Source organism: Cetorhinus maximus, chromosome 2, assembly GCF_964194155.1.
Source record: "Cetorhinus maximus chromosome 2, sCetMax3.hap1.1, whole genome shotgun sequence".
Lineage (NCBI taxonomy): Eukaryota > Metazoa > Chordata > Chondrichthyes > Lamniformes > Cetorhinidae > Cetorhinus > Cetorhinus maximus.
In genome coordinates this window covers 139,392,639-139,412,590 of record NC_135880.1, presented here as the reverse complement: position 1 = coordinate 139,412,590, position 19,952 = coordinate 139,392,639, and the positions used below count along the sequence as shown (strand labels likewise).

The window sequence follows — 19,952 nt, the reverse complement described above, 5'->3', positions numbered from 1 at the left end:
AAGAGCAATCACATTATTGGGAATATACTCCACAGTCCAAGAGATAGAAGAGCAAATATTAAAGCAAATTGCTGAAAAATGCAGAAACATTAGGGCAGTAGTGTTGGGGATTTCAACTACCCTAAATAACTGAGAGAAAATTAGTGTAAGAGTTGCAGCAGAGGATGCAAAATTCTTAAAATGTATTTAGATCTTTTTTAGGGAGTACACTAGAAAATGAAGCTGGGCAAGTATAAATAATGTCAGTGAGAACATTTTGGTGACAATTATCATGCTACTTTTAGATTTAGCATTGTTATGGAAAAGGCCAAAGGTGGATCAGGAGTAAAAGTTTTAAATTGGGGAGGACAATTTTTACTAAGCTTGAGATGTGATTTTTGTAGAAGTGCAAGTTTTGAAATAAATACAAATAGGACAAGAGGTTAATTAAGGAAAGAGCAAGCTTTTGACAAGGTACAAAAGGCAGACTGGTCAGAAAGGAAAAAGTCCATAGGGTCCAAAGGAAAGTGGCAAATTGGGTCCAAAATTGACTCTGGCAGAAGCAAAGAATAATGGTTGATAAATGTTTTGGTAACTAGAAGACTATTTCCAGTGAGCACGTCTACAGATCCCTGAAAGTAGTGGATCAGGCAGCTAAGAAGGTATATTGGGATACTTCCCTTTATTAGCCAAGGCCTAGAAATTAAGAGCGTGGAGGTTGTGCTAGAACTGCATAAAACACCATTTAGACTGCAGCTGGAGTACTACTGTGTACAGTTCCAGTCAGCACAATTCAGGAAGGATGAGATCACACTTGAGAGAATACAAAGAGGATTTAGCAGAGGAAAGATTGGGTAGACTTTTTTTTTAACTTTTTGGAACAGGAGACTTAAGGGTAGACTTAATTAAAGGGTATGTGATTAATTGGAGCCTACATAATAAATAGGAAGGACCTATTTCCCTTAGTGAAATCAATAAGGGGCATAGATTTAAAGTATTTGGCAAAAGAGTTAGAGGGGAGTTGAGTAAAATCATTTCACCCAAAGGGTGGTGGGAATCTGGAACTCTCTGCCTGAAAGTGTGGTAGAGGCAGAAAAACTCATAACATTTAATAAGTACTTGTATATACACCTGAAGAACCATACCATACACAGCTATGGACCAAGAGCTAGAAAGTGATGTAAAACTTCCAGCTGGCACAGGCACAATGTCTCTTCCTGTGCCTTAAATTTTCTGTGTGCCAAATTTCATTTGAGGCTAATGCCAGTTAGTCATTGTATCTGAACTCTAGCTCAGTCAACACCATGCACTGGCACCTGTTATCTAACTTATTTTTATTTTTTGCTGAAGCAGTAAAGCTTGGTATTATCACTGCAAGTGACATGATACATTTTTTGTATTCATTTAATAGCAAATTTGCTCTTGTGTATCTTGGCAGAAAATTAAATTGCTGGATTATGGAAATGTGTTGAGCGCAGTTGTTGGAGTAATGTTTTAAATGTTTAGTTAACGTTTGATATTTGCAAATCTTGTGAAAGATGGGTGAGTAGGAATGCAGATTTTTAAGGCAGGCACCCCATTCACCTAGTAGAAAACACCAGAGCATAGAGCTCTAACCAAAGGTACTTGCTCAAAAATTGAAAATTTGATTTTCCTTGACCTTCTATTTAAATGCACATTGTATAATATTATGATAGTGCCTGATCTTGCTGCCCTAGCTTCTCATTCTACTGATTTTACATCAGTATCTTCAAAAGGCCAAATATGAAAATGAGCCATTTGACACATCAAGTCTGTGGTGCTTGTTTTCACAAATTGGCAATCTATCTTACTTTGCTGTTCACTTTCCATATTTTTAGTTTCCTCTGCAATTTTTCAGTTCACCTTAACGAATTTTTGGACATAGCTTTGTCATTTGTAGGGAAAAAAATCCACATTCTAAATGATTTGTATTTTTGTAACCTCCCCTTCATTTATTTTTTGGATTATCTTTGTGATTATTTTGTACCCAACATTTTGTAAACCCTGTCATTGAACTTCAGTGGAATCATGTTTAAATTTGGGTTGCAACCTTAATTTTCAAGAACAAAATAATCTGGTTTGTTGCCTGCAGTTGGTATCAATCAACCAGCAACTGAAGTTCTACATAGGGTATGGAGAAGAAAATTTTGCTATAGAGCCATCAGTACTGGAAAGTACATGCCTTGACTGAAAATAAGACACTGCTTGGTCATTGGCTAAATAGCCTCACACATGATTACAACCACTTACATGAGATGTGGAAGACAGCCAGTGCCTCTGGGATTATGCCATCTAGGTAATCAATGAAGAAGAGAGAAATTTAATGAAGATCGGGGGGAGGGGGGAAAAAAGTATATCAGAATGTTTGAAAATAATGTGTATGTGTGGTTTTTATCTGCCCCAACCCCTTATTTTGCTAATGCAAATCCCTGAAGCTAAGTGATAGCTTCCTCATTTGCTGAATTTAAGGTTGTTAATCTTCCGCTTAGTCTATAGAGGGGACACTCCTCGGTAACGTGCAGCATGTTTAGCCTCTGGCCATTCATGTAGATAGGCTGTTTTTTTTTTGGCACTGGATATAGTTTTAGAGGTGCGCGATGCCATGTGCTGCAGTAGTCTGTCAACTTTGTAACGCCTTCATTAAGGACTTGGTCCAGAGTGCAGAAGGATGGAGCTTTAGTGCCAAAACAGATGTCATCAACATTGTTGAGCTTGTGGGATATGGTTGTTGGCAGGCCATTTGTATACATGTTGAACATGGTTCGGGCTAGCACTGAGCCCTCTGGTAGCCTGTTGGCCTGTCTTCTCCATGCACTTCTCCTTTCCTAAGGCAGGCTCTGAATTGCTGTTGCGAAGGAGTGTTTCAACAATTGTCCCAACCCAAGTTGGAAGCATTCTGGGCAGCATTAGGAGCAGACCAGTGTGCCACACTGTATTGTAGGGCCTGTGAGATCTGGTCACATTATGCCTGTCTTCAGATTCTACGATGTAGGTGGTGAGGCCAGAACTTGATCACGTACTGCGGAAACTAGCTTGGTTGACATTAAGGCTGGTCTCTCCTTCCGAAAATATGCGTTGTAGGGTAAGATGCTCAAACATCTTAAAGCACACAGGAAGTAGTGAAATTGGCGAATGGTTAATCACCAATGTGAGATCTTTGCCAGGTTTTGGAATGGCAATGATTTTTGCCATATGCCACACCTTTAGGAGTGAGTTTAAGCTGATGATTCTTGTGTAGAACTGAGTCAGCCGAGCACAAGCATGGGGGCCAAGTTGTTTCATGAATTCTGGTGCGTTGTTGTCGTATCCTGCTTCTTTGCCACATTTCAGCCCCTTAATGCTTTCTCCAGTTTTGTGACCTTGAAGGGATCAGGACTGCTGCTTCTCCATGTTGCTGGCATTGTTTATTCCAGTTTGTTATAGGTGATGTGTTTTTCTTTTCCCCCCAACCGGGTCCTCGCTACATGGAACAGATAACTGGCAACTTGGTTTGGGGTGACTGATGGGCAATTTAGTATAGGTGATTTTTGGACTTTTCCAAGGTGGCGAATCAAGCTCCAGCACTTCAACTGGAATGACTGAAATTGAGCCCTACTGGTGTTTCCTCTCATCTGACACCACAAGCAGCATTGAGATATTCAGGGAGCTGGACTGCTAGATAAGGGTTACCAGATAATTCATATCCCTTTAGAAATGTGGATGGGTCGATAGCCACCCAATCCCTGTAACAATAGCACACATACAGAAGGTTGTGAGGAAGTCTTGTACTTTGTTTCTGATGATGGTGCAGGGCAGGACCGTGACATTGTTATCTTCTGGAGCTTGATGCTGAAATGGTCAATTTTGAACACGTACTGGACTAAACTTTTATGACTTCTCTGTCATTCCCTGCACCTTCATCAGAAACAAAATACAATACTTTGTCATAAACTTGATCTTATTAGTATTACTTCAACCAATGATGGTTTCCTGAATTTCAACTTGCATTCTATTTTCTTTGGAATTATTTTGTTTCCCTGGTCTAAGGCAGGCATAACAATGCAAATAGATCTGCACTGCCTTCACTTCATAGAATCCAACAGTACAGACAGAAGGCGGGCCATTTAGCCTGCTGTGCTTGTTAGTTTCCAATTTAGTCCCACGGCCCTGTTTTTCGCCCATAATCTTGCAATTTAGTTCTCAAGTACAGGTTTAGCGGCCTTTTGGAATTTCCTGTAGAATCTACTTTCACCACACTTTCAAGTTATGTGTTCCAGATCTTAACGTGTTTCTAAATTTTCCCCATTGCCCCTCTAGCTCTTTTGCCAATTACTCCAAAGCTGACATCTTGTTACTAACTACTCACCATTTAAAAAAAAAATCTTGCTCTGTCAATACCTCTTTGAATACCTCTATTTGCTCCCCCCTTAAACATCTCTGCTCTCAGGACAGCTAACTGAGCTTCTCCAATCTCTCCATATCATGGTATCATTCTGGTAAACCACCTCTGTGCCTTCACCAAAGCCTTAACATCATCCTGAAATGTGGTGCCCAGATTTATACACAATATGCCAGCTGAGGCCTAACCAGTTATTTTGGTAAAAGCTTGGTGTGACTTCCTTGTTTTGGTATTCAATTCTCCTATTTACGAAGCCAAGTATTCCGTACACACTTCTTCTCAGCATGCAGTAGAATCTTCAAACGTTTGTGAATATGGAGCCCCAGGTCCCTCTATTGTGCACCGCACCCCCCTCAAAATTAGATTATATTGCTCCTCCCAAAATGCATCACTTATCCACACTATGTTTCATCTACCACATGTCTGCCATTTCACCAGTCCGTCTTCCTGAAGCCTGTTACCATTGGTTCACTATTTGCTATGTTGCCAAGTTAAGTGCCATCCACGAACTTGGAAACTATACTCCCTATGCCCATGTCCAGATCATTTTATACATCAAAAGGAAAACGATGCTTCTAGTATCATCCTTGCTCAACATAGCTCGAAAGTTCACTCCAGTCAAAAGTTCATCATTAAACTTTGCCTCCTATACCTTAGCTAATTACATAGCCATGTGCTTCTAGTTTGAATGTATGTTATTTGGTACTTAGCCAATGCCTTCTGAAAGTCCAATAATGCAGCATCTACTGTACTATCTTCATTAGCCCTTCCGGATACTTTATTGAAGAAATCATGTGGGTTAGTCAGATATGATTTACCTTTGACAAATGTGTGCTGGCTATCCCTTAATAACCTGTGCTTCTCCAAGTGAGAATTAATTGTTCTTGGCAATGGTCTCTCATAGTTTTCATCTTTAATGTAATATAACATCACAAGTTTCTTCACAAGAGCATTGTAAAGCAATATTTAATACTGAGCCACATAGAGATATTAGGTCAGATGATCAAAAGATGGTTGAAAGGGGTAGGTTCTAGGTAGTATCTTAAAGGAGGAAAGAGAAGTGAAGAGGTTTGGGGAGGGGATTTCTGAGCTTATGGCTTTGGGTGCAGAAGACAACACCATCAATGGTGGAGTGATTAAAATTGGGGATGAGCAAGAGGCCAAAATTAGCGGAGCATAGATATATTGGGACATTGTGGACTGGCGGAGATTACAAAACTAGGGGGGGAGAATGAGGTGTGGTGGGGGTAGTTTGAAAACAAGGACGAGAATTTTGAAAGTGATACATTGGTTAACAAAGCGCTGAGATAGGTCACCTAGCACAGGACTGATGGTTGGATGGGGCTTGGTAATGAGATAGGGTATGGACAGCAGAATTTTGAATGACCAAGTATGAGGGGCAGTACAACATTTGCAACCGGCCAGGAGCTTATTGGACTAATTCTGTCCAGAGGTAACCAAGGTATGGATGAGATTTTCAGCACCAGATGGCCTGAAGCACTGGCATAGTCAGGCAATATTGGGGAGGTGGAGATAGGCAGCCATTGTAATAGCACGATATAGTAATAGCACGCATGTGCTCGGGAGCTGATTTCGGCAGTCAAATATGACATCAAGGTTGCAAACAACCTGGCTTAGCCTCATACAGTTGCCAGGGAGAAGGATAGAGTTTGTGGTAGGGACCGAAGATGATAGCTTCTGTCTTCCCAATATATCCTTGGGGAAATTTCTGCTCATCTGGTACTGGTTTTGGGATGAGCAGTTTTGACAATTTGAAGACAGTGGAGAGGTTGAGCTGGGTGTTGTCAGTGTCCCAGTGTTGTTTTCTTGCATCATCATTTCCCACCATTGTACTGACTGACTTGTCATTACAAGGTTAATCCCTTTCCCCTCTCTTTGGAACAGGGAGTAACACTTGATGCCCTTCAGTCCTCTGGGACCACACCCACATCCAAGGAAGCTTGACAGATTGTAGCTAGAGCTCCTGCTACTTTCACTATTGTTTTCCCCAGCAACTGAGGATGTATCCCATTTGGGCTGTTTGCTTTGAGTGGTGTCAACTGATTTGGCACCTCTATTTTTTTAATCCACACAATATGTCTACCCCCTCCTCTAATGTGACATTAACTTCATCCTCTTTTTATTGAGACACATGCATAATACTGTACCCATTCAGTAGCTCAGCAATGTGCTCTTTGTCCTTGAGCGACCCTATTGTCCCTTGAACTACCTCTTAGTTTTTTGTTTCTCTTTGTTACCCATTAATATTTTTTCATATTTTCAGTTTTATACCCATTTTTTCAGTTTCCCTCTGCATTCCACCTGAGTTTTAAACTCTATTCCATAATTGCAATCTATCATAACCCTTTTTCTCTCTGTTGCATTTTAGCCTCTATTTCCTTGTAATCCAAGGAGCTCTAGCTTTGGCTGTTCTTGTCTTTCTTCCTTGGCTTGTAACTGAGCAATCTCCACTTTGAAGACATGCCATTACTCAAGTGTCCTCTCAGCCATTCCATTCCTTAACCAAGAAAGGAATTATCAATGACAATAGCAGTCATTAAACTGTGAATCTTCTAAAACGCTATTAAAATTATCCCCCAAAGAGTTGACACATTAAGGATATGGAACCAGTTGGAATACAGATTTCCACTGGTCACTGAACATGCAAGAGTGACCCTTAGTGATATTCCAACGCTTGAAGTTCCCTTTACTTGTGTTGGAAAAAAATCTGTGATTAGGTCAAAGGCAAAACATGGCAGACGCTGGAAATCTGAAATAAAAACTGAAAATGCCCATCAGGTCTGGCAGCATCTCTGGAGAGAGAAACAATTAACGTTCAGGTCTGTGCCCTTTCATCAGATCTGGGGGAAGTAGAAATGTAATAGGTTTTGAGCAAAGCTGGGGAGGGTGGGGTAAAAGAAGGTAGTAAGGTGGAAAGCAAGAGATTAAATGACATGGGGTTCATGGTACAAGGCCAAAGGGGTGATCAATCAGCAGACTTACCCTGTGTACAGTGTTTTGGATTACATGGAATTTACAGGAGATGGTCAAGTAAAGAAACAAAGTATGTTCAGAGGTGGTGTGAATGCAGAATCATGAACAACTGCCATCCGAAAGGCAATAAGAGTGAAACAAGGGAAGAAAAATTAACAGAGAAAGGAAACAAATTTAGGACAGAGATTACAATCTAAGATTGTTGAACTCCATGTTGAGTCCAAAAGGCTATAAGTGCCCTATAGGGAGATAAGATACTGTTCCTCAAGCTTGTGTTGAACTTCATTGAAACATTGCTGGAGGCTGAAGACAGGAAAAGTCAGCGAGAAAGCTGGAGGCTGAGGACAGGAAAAGTCAGTGAGAAAGCAAGGCGGAGAATTAAAATGACAGGCAACTGCGATCTCAGGTCATACAGATTGAACAAAGAAGTTCCACAAACTAGTCACCAAGTCTGTATTTGGTCTCTCCAGTATAAAGGATTCCTCATGGAGAACAGAAAATACAATATACTAAATTGAAAAAAGTACAAGTAACTCAGTGTTTCACACAGGAGGAGAGTTTTGGGGCCTTGGATGGTGGGACAGAGGTGGTAAAAGGTGCGTTTCCATAGAAAGGTGCCATGGGGAAGGAGATGTTGAGGGTGGCTGAGGAGTAGACCTCAGGAGGAAAATGGTCCCTTCAGAATGCTGAAAGAGAAATGCAATATATATTAGGTGATGACAGACATGGTGGAGGATGATCTATTGGATACAGAGGCAGGTCAAGTAGAAGGTATGGGTGAGGGGAACCCTATCCTGGTTCTGGGTGGGAGGAAGGGGAGTGGGTGAGAGTGGTGTGAAATAAAATGGACATGGTCAAGGGTCCTGTCAACCATGGTGTTGGGGGGATTCTTTGCTTGAGGAAAAAGGAAGACATGTCAGAAACGTTAGTATGAGAACTTGCATCATCAGAACAAATGCAATGGAAACAGAGAAGCTGAGAATGGAATGGCGCTCTTACCGGAAATGGGGTTTGTAAGTGTAATCGATGTAGCTGTGGGAGTTAGTGGGCTTATAGTGAATATTTGTCTATCCCCAGAAATGGAGACAAGGTCAGGGCAGGGACGAGTCTGGGGTTGGCCATGTGAAGGCAAGAGAAGGGTGGAAATTGGAAGCAAAGTTGATTTGAAATTTTCCAGTTCAGGGCAAGAGCAGGAAATGGATTTGATTTACCCTGAAAAAGGCCGGGTGGGGGGCTGCTGGTAGGGAGAGATCCAATGTTTGTTCCATATAACCCACAAAAAGGGAGATAAAGCCAGGACCTCTTTGTGGTTACCCATAGCAATACCATTTTGGGGAAAGTGAGTGGAGTTGGCAGGGAAGTTATTAAATATGAGAACAAGTTCAGCCAGGCAGAGGAGGGTTATGGTGGATGGAGACTGGTTGAATCTTTGCTTAAGAAAGAAGCGGCGAGTTCAGACCATCCTGATGAGGATGAAGAATAAAGCTGTTTGTTTTTAAAAAAATAATAATAAAATGTGGAGATGGTAAGAAATCAGTTCATGGGGTAGAAACAGGCTGAAACAATGGGTCCTCCAGGGCAGTCCTGTTTATGGATCCTGGGAAGGAGGTAGGAGTGGGTTGTTTGGGCTTGGGGGATCAAGGGGTTGTGGAGCCATGGAGGGAAGGTCTGAGGAGATGAGGCCTGTGACTGGTATGTTTGTGTTGGCTATTCAATTGCAGCCATCTACTTTTGTCTGGCCTTTATCTATTAAATATTTAATCAATTCCCTTGTAAATAATTCTCTGTCTCAATGGGCACTTCTGGTATATCATTCAATCCTCTAATTTTGCTTCACGTCAAAAAACTTTCAATTTTCCCCATTTATTTTTGTGATTGACCTGATGTCCTCTTACAATTTTTCAACTAGTGGGAGCAAACTTTCACTGATCTGTTTTCAGAATCCTTTCATAATTTTAAATTTTTGTTCCTTTTTGAGCCACCCTTGTTCCAGTACAAAGAAATGTCAGTATATTTTAAGCCAGCTTTCATTTCATTCCTCCTGACATCCAATAAATCATTGTACCCTTTCCTTGCTTCCAGTATCTCATTTAGGAATGTCTGGTTTTACATGTGGTATTCTAACTGACCTCAACAACGTCTTCTACATATTCAGCATCACTTCCTTGATTCTAAATTGCCTTTTGTTATGGTCTTTTCCAGCAACGCTCCCATCTTTAATAATCTTCGTATCCCCCAGACCTCTCCTTGTTTCTCCACTCCTGAGTGTCTTACAATCTCTGGTATATTTCTGTTCACTTTTTTCCTACCGTAATATTTCATACTTTTCTACATTGAACTGTCAACCACCTACCTCGGTCAATCTGCTAATCTGAATTTTGAAATCTCCTGGATGCTCCCTCCAGTTTTCATGCCCCCTAATTTGATATAGTCAAGAAGCTATCTTTTTTTACTTATGCCCATATTTGCGCAAATTGGAAAATAAAATTCCCATTTCAGATTCCTGCATCTCATCTAGTAATCTGAAAAAAAAACATTCATTTGCCCTTGCTTGCTTTCTAACTCTCACAATCCCTATTGTTAAATGTTGTAACAACCTTTGACCTCGAAGCAGTACAGTAAGGAAAATTTGTAATTTCTTTAAAATGCCTGTGGAATGTGTATTTTTTTAAGAATATTTGAAAGTAACTTTTGAGTTTGCATAAATTGTGATGGAGTTTTTAATTTTCTTGGATAATAAGAAATGTCGGTTCTTGTGACCTAGCGGCCCTTGACCTGGAAGCAGTACCAATAGGAAGGAAGTTAGGATACAAACGACAGCTAGGAGCAGGAGAGCTGAAGGGTCAAGGCAACCAGCACACAGATGCAGAGACAGAAAGAGGAACACTGAATTTGTGCAAAGAGAAGCCAGCAAAGCTCTACAGAAGGGCTGGTTAGCGCTGTGTGGTGCTAAGCAAATCCAAAGACCTCCAATGGCATACGCCTGCTGGTGAATGCGACTTGAGGGCTGAATCGATGGAGTTTTAAAGAAATGTGGCATCACATTTGTGAGGGGATTTGTGTAAGACGTATCGTTGTATCAATTATTTAAGCTGAAATTTACATTTTATTTGAAGTATCATTTGCCTATCCATATTTAAATTTGAGTTGACGCTGATTTGCAGTAAAAGTTTCAAAAAGTGAAATCTTGCTGGTAATTTCTTTATTTGGGGGTCATTTCATACATTTGGTATTTTTGGTTTCCACTTCCTCCATGGATTGTAACAAAATTGCAGGCTCAAATCTGGGATTGATCCCAGAGATTGTAATACGGGTTCCCTAGAACTTTCTAGCATTTAAATAAACAATATTTCACGTTTGCTTATGCTATATTGTATTGGGAAGTCAGTACGAGTACCTTTGAGTCTCAAGCCTTTGTTGAAAGAGAGGACCTGACTCTCAGAGACTTGAAACAGTTGAGAAAACACACTTTACAGGCTGTAGCAGATCAGAGCAGGTGGGGCCTAATACAAAATCAGGAGCTAAGAGGATGGGATCCTTGAAGAATTGGCTAAGCATCTGGGGCTCGAGGAAGAAGGAGTCAGTTCCGTTAGTGATCAAGTACAACTAGCCAGAATTGAAAAATAAATAGAACCATAAAAGATTGCCTTAGAGAAATTAGCAAACGGGGAGAAAGAAAGAGATGAAAAACTCAAAATGGTGCATGAGTTCTGACTACACAGTCTTGAGTTGCCGAGCAGAAGTAAGGTTGACTTAGAATGCCTTTTAATTTTGATTTGGCGAAGAATGTTCACTTAGTACCCAGGAGGAAGTGGAGATTTTGTGTCCTTTGAGAAAATTGCCACAGACCTGAATTGGCCAAAAGAGCAGTGGATATGCTCCTACAAAGTGTTTGTGGGGAAGGCTTTGGAGGTATACGTGTATCTTTCTGCAGAGCACTCGTGTGATTTACGAGGAAGCAAAACTGCTATACTCGATGCTTGCAAGTTGGTGCCAGAGGTCTAAAGGAAAAAAGTTGAGCTAGAGAATGGGCCAGACCAATGTAGAATTTTCCAGAGAAAGGGAAATACAGTCGATGAATGTGAAACAGAACTTCAGTCTCCTTAGAGAGATGATGGTGGAGGAATTCACAATAGTGTCCCTTTGGGGTTAAGGTCTCACATGGAAGATCAAGCCTTGATAATAGCAGACAATTAATAATTAACTAAAGATTATTAGTAGCAGACCCCACTTTGGAACCTTCCAGAAAAACTCGAATGAGGGGAAATTTGATGCTAAGCGGTCAAGCCTTACTGAGAAAGTGGGAGAAGGTAAAATCCCAGGGCATTCTCAGGTTAGTAAAAGTGAAGGTTCGGAGCACAGATTTAGCTCAATGGGACTGACATGCTACTTTTGTCACAAGAGAGGACATGTGAAGGCTGAATGCTGGAAGTTAAACTCCAAGCATGTTGCATTTGCCCAGACAAGGGGTGTTCCCTCAGGTGATAATGTCCTGAGTGATAAAGTTCATGACATGGAGGGAGTCTCCCCCAACATTCATTGAGAGGATGAATTGGATGATGGAAAGCTATAGAAATATTTTGCCTTAAGGTAGTGTCCCATGCTCATCTGATGAGGCAGGAAAATCGATTATTATCCTTAGAGGTACAGGATAAGCACATTACTGATGTTAGCAGGTGACCTGAAGTGCTCTCCAAAAAGTTCACTGAATAAAAGGGTATTAAATCGAGGTGATGATGAAAACTGTTTGCCCATTCCTTTATATAAGGTTAAATTAAAATGTGGCTTATCTACTGGTCTTGTTACTGTGGGGGTTGATTTTTTGTTGGGAAGCTACTTGGCTGGGGATATGATATCACTATCTCCAGTGGTTTTGGAAAAACCTGTTGAGGCTGTTGAAACAGATAGTTGCTTTTTCTGGTCCTCTCCAGTTCATTGCTTTTTATAAGTTGAGTGGGAAAGGGCCTTTTAAAATGAACTCTTTGGGGTATTTCCCATTTTCAATTTTAAAATCTGAAACTGGGAGAAAATTAAGAGTACATAAGTGGGTAATGTTGGAGAAAATCTAGTTTTGTTTTGTTGGCATTTGATGATAATTAGAGGAGACTAGGTAGGTAAGCCAAATGGCGACAATTGCTTACACAGTTCATACTCTCCATTTCAGGGATTTTATAGGAATTTCCAGAAAAGCTATTTCCTCTGGTGGCTAAATCCAGAACAAGAGAGTGTAATTTTAAAATTGGCACTAAGCTATTTGTGAGCGAAATTAGAAAGCATGTTATCACAAACATTGTTTTGGAAACCTTGAACTTATTATCCCAAAAGATTTTGGATGCTGGGTCAACTAAAATATCCAGGACTAAGACTGATTTTTTTTTTTGTTGGGTAAGGATATTACGGGACAAGGAGTAAATACCGGTAAATAGAGTTGAAATACAGATCAGCCATGATCTCATTGAAGGGCTAAATAGGCCTGAAGAGCTAAATGGTCTAATGCTGTTCTTATAAGAAATTTTAAATTTATTTGATGCTCAATACCCTTTTCAAGAACTTCCAGGGCCCATTTAGTTAGACATTTGTCTTTGTTCTTTAGCCGTGCTTTGGCGATATGCTATTATAGTTTTTATAGTTCTCAGCAAAGTTGCTAGGGATGGTATGGTATTCTTTTTTACAAGAAAAATGCTGTTTAACCATGCTTTCCAATTTTATTTGTAATCAATACTGGGAGAAAATTAGGGGGAAAAAAGAGCCAAAATGATAAATTTGGATAAAACCTATTTTTGTTTGGAAAATCAATAAATTCTAGCAAAAGAAGACGCTGACTAGGTACAGTTAAGCCAAATGGCAACAATTATTTCCAGTTTATGCCACTGTTATGGTGCTCAATAGCAGTTCCCAAAATAGCAATGGTGAGCAATGCCGCTGTCCAGGAAGCTTTCTCTGCCCAAATGGAACTACCCATTTTCGGCCATGACTTCAATCCCAGCTGAAGCAGAAATGGAGCAGCACAACCTTGCCAATTCAGTGAATGCAGGAGAGTTGAAGGAAGGAGAGGATGCTCTCCCTTTTACAGTGCTAGCTGTTGAACTTTGGGTAAGTTTTTAAAGTCAGTAAGTGAGTGGGATAGCGAATGGATGAGTGAGTACTTGAGTGGTCAGGGGGGTGATTGGAGGAATCAGTTGTGGTGCTCACTTGAGTTAAACTGGCTAAACACTGAGTTAAACCAGGCATTAAACTGTGTAACATTTCCAGGTAAGTATCCAGGTAAGTCCCAAATGTGACCCAAGTGAGCTAAGTGTCAGAGACATTTGCAAAGGGTCCAGGGAAGTAGAAATCAGCCCATCATAAGCTTAAACTTCCCAGGCAAATTCCCCGCATGTGTGTATGCCAGGACTTCCACGAGGCCCAGACATAAATATCTCAACTTGCATCCCATCTCTGATGATCCAATACCAGAAGATTTGGGCTATTATATGCAGCATTTCTATTTTGTTAATCGCATCACAGTAACTATCAGGTCTCTTCAGTGTGCATCCTAAAACTACAGAAGCCCTTTACATACATCTCCAACTATTATTTTAAGAAATAATGAGAAGCACTTTTTCCTCTTGTTTTGAGGAAAAAGTTTTTTTTAAACAAACTCACCACCCAAAAATGGTGAAGATTGATGAATAGTTTTTAAGGACCCTGCAAGTTGAAAATTATCTACTATACTGGGGTAAAATCATCAATTCAGACACTAAATGCTTCAGCACCATCAGTAGCTAATCTAACAATTTTGATGGTCTAAAGTTGGATGCTTCAAGTAGTGAATGCATTTCTCATATATATTGAATGTCATTTCTCTTACTCAGGATACCCAGCAGAATTTGTTGGAATTGAAGTCAAAATATCAAAACTTCTTGACCAGCTCACAGAATGGATTACTTTCCAAGGCAAAAGCCCGAAGGTGTCTTATGGAAAGAATTTCCAATCAGACCTGCACAAATATTTTGAATATAATTGAAGAAATTGAGAACGAAAATCAAATGCTAGATCAAGAATGTCGGCTTCAATGGAAAGCAGTTCAGGTATGTTTATTTACTTCAAGATAGGTATAGCCTTAGTGTACTTGAAGTTCCCATGTTCAACTGCAACTGTTACATTTTTAGAAATTAGGGTTTTTTTAAAATTTCCACGTTGGAATCAGCGGTTGTTTCCATTGATTTGTTCCAATAACTTCTGATCCTAATTTAAACTGCGACAAACTTTTGATTTCAGATTCAACATTCTTTCTAGAAGAAAGCTGGGTATGAGAAAAAAACTCCAATGACGTGGATAAAAGAGAATTAAAATGATGTAGTTCCAACTTGTCTACACCCAAATTTTAGTTCTGAATGTTGTCTAAAATGTACACTGTACTTGGCCTTTGCAAATTCAGGACTGCATTTGTTATAACTGGAAGGAAAAGCACCAAAGCAATACTAATGGAAATTTGAGATGAGTTTCAATCCTTTATTTTCTCAACACGTCATTGGGAGTTGAGCTGACTAACAATATTTGAGTAAAACATCACTTTTCCTATGAAGTGGCAAGCACCTTTACTGTCCAGTATCTAGTTAAATGAAAAATCCAGCCTTTTGCTTTCAGAAAGGTAGACTAAAAAACACTTAAGGCAAAGCTAGTTTGTAAACACTGAAATTGTTACGCAGCAGATGCATGGGAACATCACCATCTGTAAGTTCTTCTCCACCATTTTTCTTAGAACCAAATCACCATTCCTGGGTCAAAATCCTGATTCTTCCTTCTTAACAGCACTGGGTGTAGCTCCACAAAACAGAATGTGGTGGTTTAAGAATAAGGATGAGCAAAACTGCTGGCTTTGCCAGTGACGCCCACACCCCACGGACGAATAAAAAAACTCATGTAGGGATCTATTGCAGAATATGTTATAGAGATTTATTGCTATGTTTAGTCAACAACTTAATTGTCATTGCATCATGTCTAACAGAATGGTGGTAATGAACTTAATAGATTGCGATTATTTTTCATCTAGTAGTTCATATTTTTCAATATGGTATGCTCACTCTCTGTAGAAGGAACGTGCAAGGCATCACAACTTCTGACTACTCCCTGTGTTCTGTCAAGAGTTGGTCTGTTGAGCTGTCAATTCCAGTTATCCCTTTGAATGAGGAACCCCTACCATCTTTTGATGAGGGGGGTGGGGTGGGGGCTCGTGAAAATTGCACACTCCTTTTAGTTTCTGCTGCACCCAAGCCCCTCCCCACAACTCCTTGAGCTGGACACATTGAATTAAAACCCATTTAGTATGAAGGGTGCTAACTACCCTGGGACATGACATCTGATTCCCATTGTTTTAAACTTATGTGCTATGCAAGAGTATAAATTTTGATGGTCTTTTGATCTAGAATTTTACTTCATTGTCCTCATCAACATTCTATATGAATTGTGTAAGTCTGGAAGTTAAACTTTTATAAACTGAATCTAGCTTTAGAGCTCACCCTTCCAAGCCAAATAAGCATGTCTCAATGGAATTACTTCTATTCAAAATATTTTTGATATAGTGATATTTGTGGCATCAGATGATCTATAAAATAACAACACAAACATTGGAATAGCAGTTTTTCACCACCATGAAAACATTCCTCCACTTCATGTCACATAAGTTCTGTTAGGTTTTTACTGGGGACCATCAATTCTCCAATGTTATCCTTTTTCATATTTAATTGATCTAGTTTGTATGTTCAAAAGTTTGAGTGCCGAAATATTTTCTTGCTTTTTGGTGCACATTTCCAAACAACACGACGCCTAGTTTTGTTCAGTTATACCAAATACAAGTTGCAGCTAAAAAAATGCCTTTGGGATGACTTCCCATGATACTACAGAGGTGTAATAGAGAAAAATGAATGCTAATCTGAAGCATTAGGTACTGGAAGTGGCCTAAAGCTTGGTCTTGGACGAGCATTGTGAACTAATGTAAGTTTTAAGGAAGCATTTTGTGTGGGGCTGAGACAGTTGAAAGGCCAGTGCCATTAACAGTGGGCTGTGGTTGCATAAAAAGCCTGAGTCAGAGTTGCAGGGAATTCAGGAGGATTGTATTACTGAAGGTTATATTGAAAGACACAGCACCATGAAATGATTTAAACATGAGATGAACATTTTAAATGAAACATTGTGAGAATGGGCCAGAATTTTCCCGTTGGTGTGCGGGGGCAAGCCCTGCATGCCGACACATAAAATGACACGCAGTGACATCGGGCAAGCGTCCCGACGTCACCGTGCGCCATCGCGATATTTAGGTGGGTGGGCATGCAATGTTCTCAGATGCGCACCCGCCATTAATTAAACAGCTAGTTAAGGCCCTTGAGGCAGCAACTGTCTGCATTCTTTCAGGGCCTGTGTGATCTTCAGGACATCGCACAGGCAGGCGGGTAGGAGACATTTGTATAAACCTCATCCATGGGCGGGGTAAGAAGGGTGAGTGGTGTCACGAGTGATATCTGTTAGATATTTAATTGTGAAAGTTACTGCTACTTGCCTGTGTGAGCAGGAATACTTCAAAACTCTTCACGGCTGCTTGGACAGGAGTAACAGCCTTCAGGTCAGGACTCCACAGTAAAGATCAATTTTGAGGCCTGCAGGTTTCAGGAAGCCTTCCATTAGCCTTGGAATAGGAGTTGTGCTATCCGCTGGAGGCACCTCCTCTGAGGAGGAAGGGAGAGCCAGAAGGGGGAGGAGGCCAGGAGTCCACATTCAGCCTCCAGGAGAGCCACCTTTGGGAGGACGGGCACAAGAGGCACAGGACCAACAGGCAGTCCAAGGCAGAAGGGGCCGCAGAAGATGCCACTATCCTGCTGCCAGGGTATACAGGTGGTGAAGCAGCTACCTCAATATGTCTGAGGTACAGTGCCGAAGGAGGCTCTGTCTCTCAAGGGAGATAGTGACCTCCATCTGTCAGGTGATGGGCCCTGAGACCTGTGCCAGCTGTGTGGGCGGACATCCCATGCCAATGGCATTGAAGATCATAGCTGCCCTCAACTTCTATGCCTCCGGCTCTTTCTAGGGGTCGGTGGGTGATCTTTGCGGAGCCTCCCAGTCAGCTGTCCACACTTGTGTCAAGCAGGTGACAGATGCTCTGTTCAGGCGTGCATTGACTTTCATCTACTACCGCTGGGACGAGGCCAGTCAGACAGAGCGAGCCAGAGGCTTCACAGCGATTGTTGGCTTCCCCTGCGTCCAGGGTGCAATCGAATGCACACATGGCCATCAAGGCACCAGCAGGTGAGTCCAGTGCCTTCATCAACAGGAAGGAATTCCAATCCTTGAACATGCAAGTCTGTGCAAGGTACCCAAGCAGCTCCCATGACGCTTACACACTCAGACACTCCCAGATGCCGAGGCTCTTCAGTGCTCCTGGATGGCTGCTGGGTGACAAGGGCTACCCCCTCAAAAGGTGGCTCATGACGCCTCTCCGCCATCCAAGAACAGAGGCCAAGCAGCGGTACAATAGGAGCCATGCCTCCACAAGGGCTGTGGTAGAGAGAACCATCGGTCTTCTCAAGATGCGCTTCCGATGCCTGGACCGCTCAGGGGGCGCACTCCAATACCTCCAGATCGTGTGTCACTGATAGTGGTTGCATGCTGCGCTCTCCACAATCTGGCGCTGACATTACCTGATGTCAAAGGTTTGGTGTACAACAGATTTTTATTGTAAGGTGGATATGATTGTCAATGGTGCATAGTCATCCAGCATTTTATTTGCTTCGTTTCCAATGAGGTTTCCTGAAAAGAATATCAATTCTATATGGTATAATAGACAAAATAATTATAAAGATCATCTGTGTTCTCTTTTGGCTGAAGATTTGAAGCCCTTAAATTCTATTAGAACAGCATAAATTTCTAGGCTATTATGGAATTCATAGAATGTTTCAGTTTTGTAGGGACCAAACTTCTCCCACACTCCATCTAAGTACTTCAACCATAGATCTATACATTACGTTTTTAAAGAGAAATAATTCATATTGTGTTGCTGAGCAATACTCTGTGCTGCTAGAAATTGTTATTTTGTCCTCAGAGTGAAGCTAAATTTTCTGAGTCAGTGCGAACTGGATATGTGAAGTACATCAGGAATTCTTGTGATGAAATGGCTAATGAGAAGAAAAAAAATGAGGAAGTGCTTTCACAGATTGAAGCTCTTAGACAGGATTCATTCAACAAAAATGGTTATGATCCATTATTAACTGTGGAGAACCAGAAGCTGTCCAAAAAGTTGAAGGCAGCTGAGCTATCATTGCAGGTAATTTAACAGCATTAATGCATATTCAGAATTACTTTTATGGGTTAGAGGAAATATTCTCTGAAAAAGATTTGAAAATTGCAATGGGATAGAATCCATCATTATAATCAACCCACTGAATTTCTTTTATTATACTGATGTGCTTTACTAATTGAAATGTGAAGATGTAATCATCTCTGTCCAGTTCCTAGTTTGTAAATTTGAGAAGGCAAAGTGCAGTTATGTGCTAGAACGAATATTGTGTGATTGTTGTCTTGTTACTTAACAATGATTATCAGTGCATGATCCTGACCTGACCACTGAGCAACGATGAGATCAGAGCACATTCAGGGGTAAACACAGAAGTAAATGCAATTGGACTACCTCGTCACTCTTTAAAGCCCACAAGATACTATTTACATTTGGATGACCCCTCTACATATTCATACTGGAACAGAAGTACACTGATCTTGAAATGTAATGTTGTTGAGTGAGTTGGGTAAGGTATATTAATATCCTAATTTTACAATTTCAGAAAATGAGAATAAAAATTCATGAGTTGGAAATGACACTGACAACAAGTCAAGAAGCTCACAAACAACAGGAAGATAAACTTGCAGAACTGCAGACAGAAATAAACTCCAAGACTTCAGAGAAAAAACTTGAAGACCTTCACAAGAAATTGTCAAAGAAGGACAGCCAGATTAAAAGCTTTGAAGAAAGTATAAAACAGCTGCAGGTGTGGGGCTTGAAATCAAGCAGTTGAATGTGAACTTAAAAATGCATGCACTACTGAAAACAAGAGTATTTTGGTTAAATATTTGAGAAAATAAAAGGAGTTGTATTCCTGTAACCTTTTTTTAAGCAATTGATTCAGAACAACAAAAATCAAATTTTTCCAATCTGCAAACTAAATGTGTATTTAAATAATTTTGCAGGATCAGCGATGAGGCTGTGACACTTTAATTTAGTCACAAAAGCATTAGGAAAATGCATTTTAAAACCAGCTGCACTGGCCTGGTCTGAATTAATATAGTTGAAATATTTGTTCAGCTTTCAGGAAAAGTTTTCTTGAGTAAGGAACCAAACCATGCAGTTGAAACAATTGTGCTGTGATTGTTTTGATTATGTGTTTGACTTGACAGCACTGTTCAAACTTCTCTGGCAGTCGTTTAAATTCACAAAGCCCCACCAAGTGTTGTGAGGGCATTTATTAGTCTGGAGCTGTTCCAGAATCAGCAAGATAGCCTGAAGTTTGTACGTAAGTTGTGTCAGCCCAGTTAGCTCCTGTAGTTGGTAGCATAG

General features: G+C 40.6%; 1 protein-coding gene across 1 annotated transcript in view; it reads left to right on the top strand.

Moving 5' to 3' along the window:
* The window catches only part of cenpe (centromere protein E), a 189,853-nt gene that overhangs the window by 156,557 nt on the left and 13,344 nt on the right, over nucleotides 1-19,952 (top strand). Inside the window, exons 44-46 of the mRNA XM_078570164.1 lie at nucleotides 14,227-14,442; nucleotides 18,447-18,668; nucleotides 19,183-19,386. Of these exons, the coding sequence (XP_078426290.1) occupies nucleotides 14,227-14,442; nucleotides 18,447-18,668; nucleotides 19,183-19,386 (642 nt within the window). The remainder of the gene's footprint in view (nucleotides 1-14,226; nucleotides 14,443-18,446; nucleotides 18,669-19,182; nucleotides 19,387-19,952) is intronic.